Here is a 17,116-nt window from a genome sequence, read left to right as displayed (position 1 = left end):
GAAGGTTTTATATTAAAAAAAAAATCTCCAAATCTAACTTTTAATAAACTCTTATGAACAGAGGCCAGATGACGAGGATTTGGCCTGCAGACGCTCTGTATATGTGACTGAAATTACAGTAAAAATAGGAACCCCTGGGGCGGGTGTCTACAGAGCGCTGCCTCTCATAATCAGTCTCTGCTGGAAGTAGGCAGATCTCCTTGACCTTTGTCCGGCTCCATGTCCAATTTGTAGCCGCAGCAGCTCCAGAAGTCACTTGGACAGGTCCCTGCTGGAAGGGCTGCCCGTACACAGAGAAGAGTCCATGCCCCGAGCGCTGCTCTCTTCAATGTCCCCAAACTACAGAATAATCTGATTCTTGAAGCTGCGACTCAACTCCTTGTGCGGGAGGACGATGGAGTTGAGTATCACGACCTCGGCAGGGATGGAAACGTTACATCCTGGAAGAGACAACATTCTGTGTAGATTTTCTTACAGTTCTGTTTACTAGAGCCCAATGGATGCAAGTACTAGAATGGTTTCCGTAAGGCCTGAGTTCGGTCAGTGATTGTGGGCCAAAACCAGGTGCAGCTCTTTCCCTTATACCTGATGTCTGTGTAGCCTCCACTTCTGGTTTTGGCTCACAATCACCGATGGAAATCACTGACGCAAAAAACAACTGTTGTGTGCATGAGGCCTAAGGCTACATGCACACAACCATATGTGTTCTGGGGTCCACAAATAAAAGACGGATGACATCTGCATGCCATCTGTTTTTTTTGGGGTGGATCCATTGTGACTGCCTAAAACAGACAAGAATAGAACATGTTCTAGTTTTTTTGCGGCACTATGGAACGGACATACTGAGAGCACACTGTGTGCTTTCCACGTTTTTTGCGGACCCATTGAAATGAACGGAAACAAACAACGTTCGTGTGCATGTAGCCTAAAGCTGCAATCTGTGAAACTACAACTCCCAGCAGGCCCTGACAGCATCCAGTTTAAACTCTGCAGCTGAGATCAAAGACTCAGTGTCTCAAACTCTGGTCGTGTTTCTAAAACTTTCTTTAACCCCCTAATGACCACCAATATGCATTTTTACAACAGTGTATAATAAGCCCTGAATGGGTGTCCTGTGCTGCCCTCAAGTGCTTCAATATCTATGGCCAGCCAAGCCCCTGATCTATGGCCAGATTTGGAGATTCCCAGCCATGTGACATTTTATCATGATCCATTCAATGTTGACAGCAGCGATCAAAGGCGGTTTCCTGGTTACACCGTCTGGGACTGGGGGTCCTGTGTGAAGTCATCCCTGTGACTCTGAAAAGACCCTAATAAGGGCTTAGTCACACGACTGTGCTCTGTCTGGGAAACACGTCCCTTGTGTCCCAGACCGCGGCTCCCCTGACCTGACTGCATTGCAGTGATTTCTGATGCAGTCAGTTCCTATCTGATAGCGGGTCTATTGTACTGTGCTCACATGGATGGTGTTGTGCACAAGGTTTTCATGACCACACGCACCTGACATCAATTGGGAGAGGACATGTTGCCATAAGAATGTCTCTGCCTCTAGATAAGAACAGGTGATCTGGATGCTGCATGCAGCTAAAACCTCACCTTCAGGGCTCATTCATATGACCGTATCTGTTTCACAGTTCGCAAATTGCGGATCTGCAAAACGCATATACCGGCCATGTGCGTTCTGCATTTTGTGGAACGGAACGGCCAGCTGTATGATTACAGACAAGAATAGGACATGTCCTATCTTTTTTTTTGCAGGGCCACTGAACGGAAGTACGGATACAGACAGCACATGGGGAACATCTTTTGCAGCCCTATTGAAATGAATAGGTCGGCATCTATTCTGCAAAGTTGTGGAACGGATGCGGACCCAATATACAGTCATGTGAATGAGCCCTTATACAGTGGTGGTCAATGGCTGCAATCTATTGGGTAAAACTGAGGTATTACCTTAAAAATCTCACGGCCATTGACCACTGCATGCGAGCAGAGCTTTAGCCACGGGCTGCATCTGGACCATCTGTTCTCACCCTAAATAGTCATGTAACCGGTCTAAAGGATCTTCTATTCTAATAGGTCTCCTTTAAGGATTCCCATGTTTTGTAGGGGTTGAACTTTCGAGCCTAGTCTTTATGGATTCAAAATTGTAATGCAGCTCTGGGGGTGACTAGAGTACAGGGCCTAACACAAGCATGGCATTTGCAAATGTACATATCGTTTAATGTAGCATTATATTCCTGTCCTCTGCAGGTGCAGTATGTGCATACATTCATTTCTTACCCAAAATTGTGATTGAAGGAGTGAGCTTCCCTTCCCGGAACAAGGTTTCACTGTCTATTTTGGCATAAGGGTCATTAGGATTGGGGTCACTAGGTGTCCCTTCCACGCGGGCCCATCGGCCAATGCTGCTGTCCCAGCCGACTATGGTGTTTAAGACGCAGCTGTGATCCTAGAGAGCAACATGGAGATGGTGTATAAAACAGATTCATATCGTGTAAGGCAGTGATCTGCGGCCACGCTCACTTACCTGCAGCACGGCTCCATGTAAAATGATCGATTCCCGCACCCGGACCCCAGCTCCAATCGTCACTCCCATACCGACAGAGACATTGGGGCCCAGCTGTCAAGGACAGAAATGGATGGATATAATACCTGACACAAATGGAAACTATGCAACAAAATTTTCAAATTATAAAAAGGGCTGTCCAGAACGGAAAACATTGCCGACGTCTTCCAGAAACCGCCCCACACCTGCCCATGGCTTGTGCCTAGTATTGCAGTTCTGATTCACTGGCACAAATGGGGTTGAGCTGCAATGCTGCACAGGGGTGATGCTGTTTTTGGAAGAAAACCATGTTTTTCTAATCCTGCATGTAGTAATGCAGAATTAAAGGGGTTAATCCCATTTTCTAAAGTGATGACATCTCTTGGATAAGCCAACACTTTATAATCACCAGGGTCTGACCTCTTCTTCTGATCCTGAGAATGAATTGGCTGCAGCGCTGTGTTCTCTTCACTGTTTTTCCCTGCACTCCGTTATTTCCAGAAGTCACACGGAGTTGAAAGGAGTATCAGCATGCATGTGTGTCCAAAGCTCTGTCCAAATAGGGGAACACAGGCCCCTATTCTAGTGATCAGAGACTTATCTCCCATCCCGTGAATAGGGGATAAGTTGTTGCAATGTGACAACCCCCTTTAAAGGCTATGCGCACTTTTGCAACTAATTGTATTTTTCCACTGCCTCTAAAAAAATTAAGGTTCATGCACACGACCATTGGATGTTTTGCCGTCTACAAAGTGTGGATCCACAAAACACGGATACTGGCCATGTGCACGCCACAGCCCTAATAGAACAGTCCTATCCTTGTCTGTAAGGCCTCTTTCACACGAATAATATGGATTGGCTCCGAATGCGTTCAGTGAAACTTGCACCATTTTGCAAGCATTGTCTGCTATTGCAATCAGTTTTTTCCGTGCGGGTGCAATGTGTTTTTCATGCGCGTGATAAAAAAAAACTGAAGGTACACAAACAACATCTCTTAGCAACCATCAGTGGAAAATGTGTTGCTTCCGGATACAATGTGTTTTTCACTAAAAGCCCCATTCACTTCTATGGGGCCTGGGCCGCGTGAAAAACGCAGAATATAGAACAGGCTGCTATTCTCATGCAACGCAGAACTGATTCGTGAAAAAAAAAAAAAAAAAACGCTCATGTACACAGTCCCATTGAAATGAATGGATTTGCTTTGGTGTTTTTTTTGCAGCCTTACAAATGCCATAAAATTGCATACTTTTTGCTCGTCAGATGTTGCATTATTGGTGACTACTCTTCTTCACATGTGTGAATTGTAAAAAAAAATTTCAGCTATTACTTTTTTTGAACATGCTGTAGTACCACCATGAAAAGAAAAATTCACACAGACTTTGATTAAAAAAAAAAAAAAAAAAAGTTGCGCAAAAACACCATAAACAAAAATATGTGAATCCAGCAAGAAAGGGTTATTCCAGGAGTTTGAACAATTTTATGCAGATCAGGAGGCTGTATAAAATAAAGAAACATGCGTGCAGGATCAGACTACACAGGTTTGCTTGTAGTCTGTAACCATGGAGACACATTGGTTTGCATAGGAGCTGTAGACACCAAAAAAACCTCTTATAGGGGTTTTCCAAGATTTATTTATTTTTTTATTTGGCAATGACCAGGGAGCTGTTTAAAACAAAGGAAACAGAAAAAAAGAAAAAAAAAATGTTTTCACCTTTCAGATGTCCCACCACTGTGAACTTGTGCTGCATATTTACATGACCACTGCAGCCCATCACTGGCTTCAGTGGTTGTGTGTGCACGAATGGCATGTGACTGCTGATTCCAGTGATTAGCAGCAGCAGTCATGTGAACGATTGATATCCAGGAGCAGCGGGACATTTAAAAGGTAATGTTATTTATTTCTTCCATCTGTCGTCTGCAGCCTATAGAGAATAAATGTCACTTACACGAGACGAGTGAGCAGGCAATTATGGGGAATTAGCAGTTTGTTCCAGATAACTGCCGGCTCGTCGTTTGCTGCCCAACATTTTCACACGATGATCACTGGGTGATCGGTGGCACACGACTCAGTTATCATCTGGTGTTAATGGGCCTTTACTCTCTGACCTAGCCGGCGGTAAGGAGCATTTCTGATTATCAGAGGCACTTTGAAGATGTTCCCACGAGATTAAAAATCTCACTGAAAATGATAAGGTGTTCACAGCTCAGCGCTGGGGTCCTGGATTCGAACATCTGTCTACATGGAGATTGTATGTTCTGCCCATGTTTGCGTGGGTTTCCTTTCACACTCCAAAAATATACAAATCAGCAAATTGGCTTCCCCATTGCACTGGGGTCGAGTGCCAGTATGGCGGCCCCAGCCACACAACTATCCTGCGCTTTGAATCCATGTCAGAGAAGTGCTTTGCCATTTGTCCTCACGTATGTGAAGCGATGGATTCATTTTACGTAGAGGCGAAGGGTGTCACTGCTGCAGAGCATCACATCAACTGCTTCATGTAGATGCCTCCAACGCCCTAATGAGCATCAAAATCATCGTGCTGTTGTTGTGCAGTCTGGGGCTCATTCATATAATGACGTCCGTTACACCCAACCGTACCTGCATCTTTTATGTCAGATGCCATGTAATACGGTACGATAAAGGAGGCACGCCACATGCAGGCAGCTCCACAGTATGGACTGTGTTCCCAAAACAAAGTGTCTCCCCCCCTTCATGCATGAGTTACTTACCACGGCAGTGCGATCCACATTGGCTGTGGGATGAATATACACATTTCCTAGAGGAAGAAAGAAGCGTGGAATATGGTTACACCACAGACAAGTGCACCCCTGTGATAATGTACATGGTGCCAGCCGTGGGAGCGGGCGCTGTTTTCAGCAGAAACAAGTTAAAAAAAAATCTGTATGACTATTCAGTAATAATGTTCGCTCATACCCAGTATGATCGGCGCCCCCTCCCGGTTTTGTGCCAGTCTCTCAGGATGCGTTATGTGATACTGGTCCAGATACAGGCGGCTGGCGTATATGGCCGAGCTGAGGAATACAAGAAGTGACATGACAGGTTTAGTGTCTGATCTGTTCCACACATGAAGGCATAGGGCTTATTCCAAAAGTGTGTGAATAAACCCCAGGAGCTGACACTCACCCCGCAGACTTAATCTGACTCCAGAACCCATCCGTTTTATAGACGTAGAGCTGCCCCCGCCCGGCGAGAGCGGTGAAAATATCCTGCTCCAACCGGATCACCTCCGTCCGCTGCCAGCTCGAGTTCTCCTCACTGCAACAGAAAAGAATCCAACAAGTTTTCTTCTGTAAAATTTTTAAAAAAATGTAGATTTTATTTTCCGCATTCAGGAGTTTGCTGCGTTCTGGCTGCATCTGACGTTTCACTGCTGCCACCTGCTGGCACAGGGTGTGTACAGAGCACGTTGCATTGTGTCCTCTATGACCACACAGTAGGTACGATGACTAGTACCCTACTATCTTTAAAATTGTATTACCCTGTCCACAACTGAAGAGGCAACTAGCACACACTAAGGTGCGCTCACCTGGCCATGTACAACGTTCCTATTAATTCGGAAGATCGGAAACTGCGTGTGCGTGACCATTGTCTCCTATGAGCTGGGGTTTGAGACTCCCTGTAGCCAGGATCAGTGAGGATTTTACCAGTAAGACCCCCATCTAAATAATAATTCCATGGTGGGAAATCCCAATAAGCTCCAGTACAAGAAGCAATGGATCCGATACATCTCATCCTCCTGTGATGCAGCATTACTAGCAGGATGCTATGACATCTATAGACCTGTCATGGTCACCCGACTAGTAGTCACCAAGCTTTCCCAGATTAAATTAAAAAGGAGTTGTTGAAAAACATGGCTGCTTTTTTTTCCCCCCTAGAAACAGCGCCACCGCTGTCATTGGTGACGTCTGGTATTGCAGCTCAGCTACACTGAAGTGAATGACACCGAGCAGCAATACCAGGCACGGCCATGGACAACTGTGATGCTGCTTCTGGAAGAAAGCAGCCATGTTTTTCTGATCTTGGACAACCCCTTTAAGAAATGGCCACATAGCATAGCAATGAATGGACAAGAAGCCATTTCTAGCTGAAAATCCACCACCATTCATCCCACCGGCCGGGAAAGGAAGACAAGAAATGGTTGTGATGACTGGACAGATGCGGTGCTTGTGTGCTTTGAAGCCAAACATTGCATAGCAATCTATACTGCCACGCTCACTCCGGTGCTCATGCCATGTGCCGGTGCCACACACAGCACTCACCTGATGCAGGAGGAACAACTGGCCGCACATGCAGGAGGAGCAGGGGACACAGAGGCAGAGGAGGAAAAAAGAAGAAGAATGAATGTACATGAGGAAACGATAAGTGAAATAGAAAGAGGGGGAGACGCAAGGGGGTGTCCGTGCGCTGATGGACAGACGGAGGGGGCGACTCACAGCTGTACGTCCTGCTGGTTTCTTTTGAAAACCTCGGCAATGTGCTTGAATATGGATGGCGAGAAGAGATAGATCCCACAGTTGATGATGTCGCTGACAAATGTACCGGGCTTCTCCACGTAATGCAGGACCTGCCGAGCACAAGCACAACGTCATCAACGGTCTCCAACCATAGAGTGCAATGATCAGAATCGGTCGGTCGGCCGGCCGTCACCACTAGGGGGAGCTTCCCGCATACAGATTTATTATAGAGGTCAAAGGGGAGCTGTATGAATCTGTATGCAGTGAGCACCCCCCCCTAGTGGCATCCACCGCCATCCTTCTCTATCCTGGCAGTACAGCACCACCTATTACCTCTTGGGTATCCGCCTTCGCCACAATGCAGCCGTAGTTCAGAGACTGTGTCCTATTGGCCTAAAAGACAGGAAGTTGCTTAACATAATTATGCACATAAGTACGGTTCAGTCCTCATTATTTTCAGGTTCTTTGCTTGCTGTCTGTGAATGGAAACATTCTTGTTTACATTCTTCTCTTAACAGTGTATCAGAATTCTCTCTGGTAATAAATCATGTACATGATCAGGATGGGTTTACAGCCTCTAGATTGAAACCCAAAAACATTTCCACTCACTAAAGCAAGCAGAGATTTTAAACTCTGGTTGAAGCAAATCTTTCTAGTAACTCTGCAAATTTGGGCACTACAAGGGTATATTCACATTTCACACAGAAACGTCCCCTTAATGGGGCAGAAAGCCATGTGCTTGCAGCATAAACAACCCCAATTCTACGGAAGGGATTCTCAGACGTAGAAACTGCTGCCCATAAAACTGCTGCGTGTGAATTCCGCCCGGGTAGGACCTCCCATTAACACGCTGCTGATTACAAGATGAATACCCAAACTGGGGAGGCAGAGGCCACCAATGTGGTTGTGATGTGGCCAAAAACTGCGCCGACTTATGGTTTTGCAATGAATCAGAGCAGTTTTTGTTAAAGGCATATGGGTTAAAATTGCTTTCTGGGCCCTAAATATTCACATTTTAATTAAAACTTAATTAACGTCCACAGGCCATATTTATCATTAGGATACTCCACGTCTGTGGCGTGAAAAAGTCGCCGAATGCGCGTTGGTGACTTTTTCAATGACGTTTGCGCTAAAAACTTTTGCACCAGTGGCATTTGTTCGCCGGTCTCGCCACTTTTCCACACAAAAAAGGGCGTGTCCCCACGTTTATCATCATCTACTCCAGTTTTCTAGCATAGAGGAACACTGAAATCCGCACCAGCCAGAGGTTGGCGTAGATTACAGTTGGGGCGGACGACTGACAGATGCTGTGCCCAATTTATGGCAAGACATATGCTACCAGGCTATAATAATTCCCCCCCACCCATGTGTTAATTAGCCCGCAGAGGGTAATTAGGGGTCAATAAAGCCCACGGCTCCTGACATTAATATTTAGATCTGTCAACAGCAGCTTGTTAATGATTTCCATGGATTAGCAGTGACCTGAAAAATAAATGAAAATGGCGACAGGGTCATAAAGCTAAACAAGGAAGGTGCTGGATACTGTGCCAACACCACTCTAAGGCCTCCTACACATGAACGTGTGCGCCCCGTGGTCGTGCTGCGGCCCGCAAATGCACGAACACTGTCCGTGGGGCAGCCGCAGCAGATCGCGGACCCATTAACTTTAATGGGTCCGCGATCTGGTCGTTCCGCAAAAAGATAGGACATGTTCTATCTTTTTGCGGAACGGAAGTACAGGGACGAAACCCCATGGAAGTACTCCGTAGTGCTTCCGTAGGGTTCCGTTCCGCACCTCCGGATTTACGGACCCATTGACGTGAATTGGTCCACATCCGTGATGCGGAATGCACGCGGAACGGTGCCTGCGTATTGCGGATCTGCAAATTAGGTCCACAATACGGCCACGGAGCGCACACGTTCGTGTGCAATAGGCCTGGAAAATTTATCGAAACTGGTGCAAAGGAAAACTGGTTCCAAAAAATGAAAAGGTGGAATCTGATTGGTTGCTATGGGCAACTAAACCAGTTTTCCTTGACACTAGTTTTTATCAATCTCCCCGTACACCCAATCCGCACAGTCATCGCGGTAGAGATGAACTATCTGCGCCTCACAGTATTCCGCCCCCCTACAGCGGCGTACCGTGGTTCCCAGCATGATGTATTGGTGCGTCTCTTCATGTTGCTTCTGAAACTCCAACATCTGGAGAAGGGGGAACTCACAGCAAACATCTGCATTCATCACAAAGAACGCCTGTGGCCCCCCGGAGAGGATCTGGTCCCGGAAGTGATAGATCCCTCCTCCGGTGCCCAGGGCTGAAAACTCCTGCAGATACCTGCCAAGAGAACGGGAGTAGGAGGTCTTTATTAGTGCACAATCTGCTGGGGGGGAAAAAACACTACACCCTTTAAACACTAATTCACACCACACAATTGTCGGGCAGATTATAAAGAACAAATGTTACTACGAAGGCTCATTCCCGATAATCTGCTGCCGATCACCTGTTAAACACGCGAAAACGCTCAGACATCGGTTGAAATGATCTTTCAGAGCATTAAATGATTGTTTTTGGGCAGCAGATCACGCAGTGTGAACAGTGATCTGTACGAGGATGAGCGACTGCAGTAGACGTCACTTGTCCCATACAGTGGAGGTGATCGCTGCATGTAAAGGCAGCTCTTCACCTCCACCGACGAGCAGGCAATTATCAGGAAGGAACGCACCCTCCCCAATAATTACCTGTAAATGTCAAGTCATACTCCAGTCACTTCTACAGTTGCATTCAAAATTCTATTCCTTTCCCCATTACCTGCGAGGTTGGCAGATCTCACAGCCCCTGCTGGATCAATGTCTGTTTTACTTCACTGATTATTTTTTAGACCATCTCTATTCAGATCTCTTTACATTATGGCGATCAGTATTCGTATTTCCAAAAACTCTTTGCACCACAAGGAACTCCATTCATACACAGTGCAACGCATTATATTATCTGGGCTAAGCGCAAAGGGGGTTTTCATCCAGTGGAAATCTGAATGCAGCTCTGGATGTGCCTGGAGTATAAAAGCTGAACGATAAAGCCATACACGACCTCTCACCTGATCGCCACTTTAAACTCTTGCTGCGCTGTGACAAGGAAGCGGCTCAGTGCCTCGTTGGGCTGGTAGAATCCTATCAGTAAGATCTCCTTCAGGTTGGGCACCTATGATACAGAAGGTTCAGGAACAGTGAAGCAGGTTGTGTATTATCAGTAAGGATTTGGTTGATGGGTCCGTCGGCAGTGTATGCCTCATGCTCCGGTGTACAGCACTGACACAGATCTGTTCCAGGCTTCTCAACCCTCATCAGTGCAAGACCTGAACAACGCCACATACAGCCAAGGTTTCCACTGATGGGCAGTGCTCCTCTAAGGCCTCTTTCACACGGGCGTCATGTTTTTTGCCCGGATAAGAGGCGGCAGCATTGCGGGAAAATGCGCAATTTTTCCGCAGAAGTGCAAAACATTGTAATGCGTTTTGCACTCGCGTGAGAAAAATCGGTATGTTTGGTACCCAAACCCGAACTTCTTCACAGAAATTCGGGTTTGGGTTAGGTGCTAGGTAGATTGGACTATTTTCCTTTATAACATGGTTATAAATAATAGTATTCTTAATACAGAATGCATAGTACAATAGCGCTGGAGGGGTTAAAAAAAAATAATAATAATTTAACTCACCTTAATCCACTTGATCGCGCAGCCGGCATCTCCTGTCTTCTTTTTTGCTGTGTGCAGGAAAAAGACCTGTGGTGACGTCACTCCAGTCATCACATGGTCCATCACCATGTGATGACCGGAGTGACGTCACCACAGGTCCTTTTCCTGCACACAGCAAAAAAGAAGACAGAAGAGAAGTCGGGCTGCGCGAGCAAGTGGATTAAGGCGAGTTAAAAAATATATTTTATTTTTTTTAACCCCTCCAGCGCTTTTGTACTATGCATTCTGTATTGAGAATGCTATTTTTTTTCCCTTATAACCATGTTATAAGGGAAAATAATACAATCTACCCAGCACCTAACCCAAACTTCTGTGAAGAAGTTCGGGTTTGGGTACCAAACATGCCGATTTCTCCTCACGCGAGTGCAAAACGCATTACAATGTTTTGCACTCGCGCGGAAAAATCGCGCATTTTCCTGCAACGCACCCGCCTCTTATCTGGGCAAAAAACATGACGCCCGTGTAAAGAGGCCTTAGTGAGCGGGCCAGTAATAGACCAGGGCACTGCTTCCTCTAAGCCGGTCAATACAAAACCACCTCATATTAAAATACAGCGCAGTAAAAATTATCCGTACCACAGCCAGATATACAGGGGCACAGCAATGCAAATTGTAATAAACAGCATCCAGATCCAGGACAGTCAGTTACTGTCTGCATCCCTGGTGGTCTAGGGCAGTAAAGGTTCAAGTGTCAGCATCCCTGGTGGTCTAGGACACTGATAATGTTATTGTGAAAATATTTGCAGGCCTAGGTCAGTAACTGGTGTCTAGGGCAGTGAAGGGGTTAATGTCAGAATCCTCGGTGGTCTAGGGCAGTGAAAGATTTAATGTCAGCATCCCTTGTGGTCTAAGGCAGTGAAAGGGTTAGTGTACGTATATGTGGTAGTTCAGAGCAGTAAAGTAGTTAATATAAAGTGTTATTTCTAATATCCCTGGTGGATGCAGTGGAAGGGTTAATGCTGCCTCCCTGGGCTCTCAACTCTCCATGAGGGCAGGGAGGGGATAGCAAGGATGCAGCAGCTATAACTATACGGCTGCACAGTTCTCCCTATGATCAGGCAGAGTGATTCAGGAGCGCTCTGGACGATCATTAAAGAGTGGGCACTCTCTCTGCTTCCGAGCTGAGCAGAGCTGATGGGCCTTCCTGATCAGCAGAAGACTGCAGTACCCTGCACAGCGCCATCTCTACCTTCATGGCTGTACCTGATACTGCAACTCCGCTCCATTCCAGCAAAGAAGACTGACTAGCAGGACCAGACACATCCACATGTACATGAGCAGTACCAGGGGAGTGCGGCCCATTTGTACTGTTCCCGGGGGGGAGGTTCTGAGGTTCCAACCTCCACGGATCACATAGTGATGGACGGCTTTAGAAGACATCCTTCAGTAGAGTGCGGCTGCTCATGGAGATCTTACCTTGCTGCAAGCCTCGATGTGATGCTGTAACATGGGGACGCCTGCAACAGGGAACAGGGGCTTGGGAACCTCGAAAGATAAAGGACGGAACCTGGTACCTACCAAAAAACAGAAGAGAACTTAGAACCCCAGAGCACATCAACCGGACCAGGCCTCCTTACTCGGTGGTTCTACCCCAAGAGAGACCCTGGTCTCAAAGACGTGGAGGAGGGCAAAGGGCGACTGATGCTCATCAGCCGATGCTCTGTTCTGGATGGACCGTGTACACTGCACCTAAACCCCAGCATTTCTGAGCAAACTGAGGCAGGTTCTTAAACCATAAGGCCCCATTCACACGACAGTATTTTTGGTCCACATTCAACCCACATTTTTTCGCGGATAGGATGCAGACCCCTTCATTTCAATGGGTCTGTAAAAAATGTCTGCATCCGAATGTCCGTTCCGTGGCCCTGCAAAAAAGATAGAACATGTCCTATTCTTCTCCATTTTGCGGCCAAAGAATAGGCATTGTTACAATGGATTCGCAAAAAATAAAAAAATAAAAACAGATGCAACATGGACGTCATCCGTACTGCAAAATACATACAGTCGTGTGAATGCACCCTAACAGTTTAAGGGCTCATGCATGCACAAATTCCGTGTCCGTTCCGTTTTTTGCGGCCCATAAGCGGAGCCATTCACTTGAACGGGTCCGCAAAAAAATAAATAAAGGAAATTACTCTGTGTGCATACCATTTCCATATGTCAGTCCCGCAAAAAAAAAAAAAAATTATAAATAGAACATGTCCTATTATTATAGAGGCCGCCAGACTAAAAAGTCGGACTCATTACAGGCAACGCGCGATATTTCAAGCCTTTATTTGGTATAATTTGGATGATTATGGCTTACAGCTTATGAAACCCCAAAGTCACAATCTCAGGTCCCCTTTGCTCAGGGGGTATGGATTAATCAGCCGACTAGAGGGCGACACTTTGAGCCGAGAATATTGAACCTTTTCACAATATTCTAATTTTAAGTTGCATTACTGAAATAAATTAACTTGTGCACGATAGTCTAGTTTTTCGAGTTTCACCTGTATTTAAATAGACGATTATTAAATAGCCTCAGCTGAAGTGGCTGCACATGCGCATCGCCCCCGATCCCTGCAGTCTGACCTCTGACCTAAGGACATTAGTGGGAAAGCCCTTTAAGCACTGTTTGTTTATGTAAAAAAAAATAAAAAAAAAATAAAAAAGGCTACTTTGCTACTCCCGTTTGATATACACAGCTCTTAGGCAGACCTATGTGTCTCCATGGTTACAGACTACAAACAAGCCCTGTGTAGTCAGATCCTGCAGCGGTGTGTTACTTGTCTGTAACCATGGAGACACATAGGTCTGCACAGGAGCTGTAATAAAACAGAACACTTTTTTTTTTTTTTTTAATCGGGACCATTTCAAAAGTTGCTTCATTTATTTATTTATTTTTCAATGCATTGGGAGAACTGGTTGCCAAAGTATACACACCCTTTCTATGAATGAACATTACAATTGAGGCTACTTTCACACCAGCGTTTTCAATAACAGATCTCAAAAGCGGATGAAAACGCTTCAGTTTTGTCCTCATTCATTGTCAATGGGGACAAAACTGAACAAAACGGAGTGCGGCAGAATGCATCCCGTTCCGTTTGGTTGTGCTCCCATCGCGGACAGAATAATGCTGCAAGCAGCGTTTTTCTGTCCACGATGTGCTGCTGTCAGAGGAAACGGATCCGTCCCCCATTGACTTACATTGTGTGTCAGGACGGATCCGTTTCCTCTGACACAATAGAAAACTTTTAATGGAGTTCATGACGGATCCGTCTTGGCTATATAAGACACAATACAACCGGATCCGTTCATGACGGATGCATGCGGTTGTATTATTGTAACAGAAGCGTTTTTGCAGATCCATGACGTAACCGAAAAAAACGCTAATGTAAAGAAGCCTCATGGTGTTTTCTGGGAGTTGGGTCCATTCACACGTCCGTTGTTTCTTTCCTGATCTGTTCCGTTTTTTGCGGAACAGATCTGGACCAGTTCTGTACCCATTCATTTTCAATGGGTCCTGAAAAAAAAAAATCTGACATTGAGCTGTCTGATTTTTTTCAGGACCCATTGAAAATGAATGGGTACAGAACTGGTCCAGATCTGTTCCGCAAAAAACGGAACTGATTAGGAAAGAAACAACAGACGTGTGAATGGACCCTAACACTGATGCTTTATCCTCCAGACAGGTCATCAATACTAATCTGTGGTCATCTGACTTCCGGAAACCCCGGCGATCAGATGTTTGAAGAGGCCGCAGCGCTCCAGTGCACACTGAGGCCTCCTCTTATACGCATATAGCGCCGTACATTGTATAGTGGTTGTGCTTGGTATTGCAGCCTGGTACCATTTACTTGAACCTGACTGAGCTGCACCTATGACATGTGACTAATGAACGTGATGTCCCCGGCCTATTGGGGGGGGTGTGCTGGATGTCAGCCCCCCTGCCGTTCGGATATCGATGACCTATCCGAAAGACAGGCCATCAATACTTCCAGACACTCCCTTTAATTTGTCGTGCTCACCCTTCTGTGGGCCCCCGATTAGGATCACGGCTTTCAGCATGTTTACAGCGTCTGAAAGAAATACAAAAACATGAAGACAGGAGGAGAAGGAGGACAGACACATCCTGGGAGATGGCGCTCCGCCAACCCGCGGCTCTACAGCTGCTGTGACACTACAACTCCCAACATGCTCTGAAAGTCCAGCAGCAGTAATGAAACATTGTATTGTATCCCACTCTTAGGTCAGGGGAGGGCTTGGGCTATATGACACAGAAACAGCAAAATACCTGGGCATTAAGGGGGTCTTCCAACTTTACATCCACAATCCTGGTATAATGAAGAGCTCTGCAATGTTCAACGCCCCTTTGTGTTTCAATTCCTCACCGTATTTTTTAGACCTCTGCTTGCAGTCAGTAAATGGGGCATTTTTGTTTACACTCCAGAAATAGAAAATCTACCGTGACTTAATACTTCTCACAGCTGAGGGTTTGCTACTATTGCAGCCAGTCTAGACAATCCTCTGGCTTCACACCGATACAAACTGTTAGGATAGGGGCTGATTCTGGCTGCCGATGTGGCGATTGCAGGGGTCGCACCCAGCCCGGGGCCCTTCTGCCTTCCTTGCTATAAATGATGAGTGGTAGTTTAGTTTGGGGGCTGTTATTGCTTTTGCAGGATCTTAGGTGTCTACTGCATAGATGGGAGCAATAGTCTTTTCATTCACAGACAGCAAGCAGAAATTCTAGAAATTCCAGGGCAACCTAAAACTGCTGGGAGTAGTAGTCACAGAGCACTTCACACTTGCAAGTCCCAGAAGGGCGCAGAAGCTGTGGGGCTACAAGCAATGGCCAGGATAGGGCATGCTGGCGCTTGTAGTCCCCCTGCTCTGCTGCCACCTTTACAACACAAGCCCGGTGCAGTCAGTACAAAGCCTGACACGCGCAGACCCCCTGAATAACCTTTACAATAAGATAATAAGGATGGCTACAGCTCCATTACCTGCTCTCCTCTCTGCACTTCCGCGTCAGTGGCCTCTATGGCACGTCAGCCGGACGGAGGATGCCGGGATATGTAGTTTGTCCGATTAGCGGCTCTATGATTGGACGGCTGGAGTCACGTGATGTTACGCGTTGGTTGAGCGTGGTCACCACGGTAACTTGGCAAGCTAGTGACGTCATGTTCAATTCAATGCGGAATGACGGATATGGATCACGTGACCCGCGGCCATGATGTCATGTCACAGTAACAGTATAACTATATAATATTTATATTAACTGATGATTATAATATTAACCCCTTAGTGACTGCCCTGCTTTGTACTAAGCAATTTTTTTAAAAAAATATTATTATTGTTTATTCATCTTCACATTTCAAGAGCTGTCATTTTTCTTTTTTTTTCCCCTTCAATGTGGCCGTACGGAGGCTAGTTTTTTACGGCGCCTTTTTGGGGCAGACTTATCTCATTGATTAATTCCTTCTCAGGGGGGAAAAAACAGCCCGTCCGCCATTACATGCTGTTCACTTTGCGGCACAAACATAGTCGCCAGCTGTCCTGAATTTGGCGGGACCGTCCCTAATTTTTAGAGACAGTTCTGGCAAATTTGTGCTGTCCCGGGCTAAAAATGGGCGGACTAACAGAAACCCCGCCCATAACCCCGATTGTTCCCTGGCGGGGTTGGGGTGTTCCCAGGGTAAGTATGCATAAATTACACAATCCGTTAACATTGCAGGTCGGTACAATTACTGCGATACCAATTATATATTCAGGTTTAAATACAATACAAATCTTTTTGTATCGACGCGTTCCAAGATGAGGAACTATTGGTGGTAGTTCAGGCGGTTATGTGGGGTGACCATGCAGTGTCCCATTAGCTTATGTGGGACCTGCAAAAGCTTTGTTGTCATCTGTAATATCATGCTGTATTGTGTCACCAGGCTGTCAGGTGCACCACATACATCTCACCACTAGATGGGGGTAGCACCACAGTATATATAGTGCAGATCAGGCCTAGTTAGGGAGTTGTTGAGAGTTGGCAGTGTGAAGGAGATGGAGTGAGGAGCTAAGGGGGAAGGAAAGGTCCCCTCTCCTCTCAGCTCTCTCTGGGGCTCCACGGCCCAGAGAAGCCATCTACACCTCAGTATCAAAGACAGGCAGAGGAAAGTCTACATTCTACTATTCACTCTTCAGGAGTAACAATTGAATTTTTGGTCAAGTTTATTGTTGGATAAAGACAAAGGAAGGACAAAGCCGTTATTCTGGGCTCTAGGCGCCTTTGTACCAAGGTGAAGGACTTATTAGCTTCCGGGAACCTCACCGTTATTCTAAGGACAGATGAGGGTTCTGTTGTATCACTTGTGT

General features: G+C 46.1%; 1 protein-coding gene across 2 annotated transcripts; it reads right to left on the bottom strand.

Annotated features, from left to right (window-relative positions):
* Positions 1-26: 26 nt before the first annotated feature.
* GMPPA (GDP-mannose pyrophosphorylase A) lies at positions 27-15,815 on the bottom strand. 2 transcript variants are annotated; one of them, XM_044304140.1, is made up of 14 exons: positions 15,757-15,815; positions 14,779-14,829; positions 12,188-12,285; positions 10,117-10,220; positions 9,164-9,356; positions 7,355-7,414; positions 7,001-7,131; positions 6,827-6,844; positions 5,691-5,822; positions 5,481-5,578; positions 5,276-5,322; positions 2,528-2,620; positions 2,281-2,449; positions 27-440 (listed from the first exon to the last, which is right to left on the bottom strand). In XM_044304140.1, the coding sequence occupies exons 2-14, from the start codon at positions 14,816-14,818 to the stop codon at positions 340-342; spliced, it is 1,284 nt and encodes a 427-aa protein (XP_044160075.1). In that variant the 5' UTR covers positions 14,819-14,829; positions 15,757-15,815; the 3' UTR covers positions 27-339. The 2 variants fall into 2 exon arrangements, with proteins under 2 accessions (XP_044160075.1, XP_044160076.1); XM_044304141.1 differs by lacking the exon at positions 6,827-6,844.
* Between the last annotated feature and the right edge of the window lie 1,301 nt (positions 15,816-17,116).

Source organism: Bufo gargarizans, chromosome 8 (genome assembly GCF_014858855.1).
Source record: "Bufo gargarizans isolate SCDJY-AF-19 chromosome 8, ASM1485885v1, whole genome shotgun sequence".
NCBI lineage: Eukaryota > Metazoa > Chordata > Amphibia > Anura > Bufonidae > Bufo > Bufo gargarizans.
Note: the sequence above shows the minus strand (reverse complement) of the source record. Positions and strands in the feature narration are given on the sequence as shown.

Excerpts from the sequence above, each read along its gene's own strand:
- GMPPA (XM_044304140.1), bottom strand. The coding sequence starts at position 14,818 with ATGCTGAAAGCCGTGATCCTAATCGGGGGCCCACAGAAGG. Across the intron at positions 12,286-14,778 it reads AATCGGGGGCCCACAGAAGG|GTACCAGGTTCCGTCCTTTA; the intron begins GTGAGCACGACA and ends GTTTTTTGGTAG. Across the intron at positions 10,221-12,187 it reads ACATCGAGGCTTGCAGCAAG|GTGCCCAACCTGAAGGAGAT; the intron begins GTAAGATCTCCA and ends TCTGTATCATAG.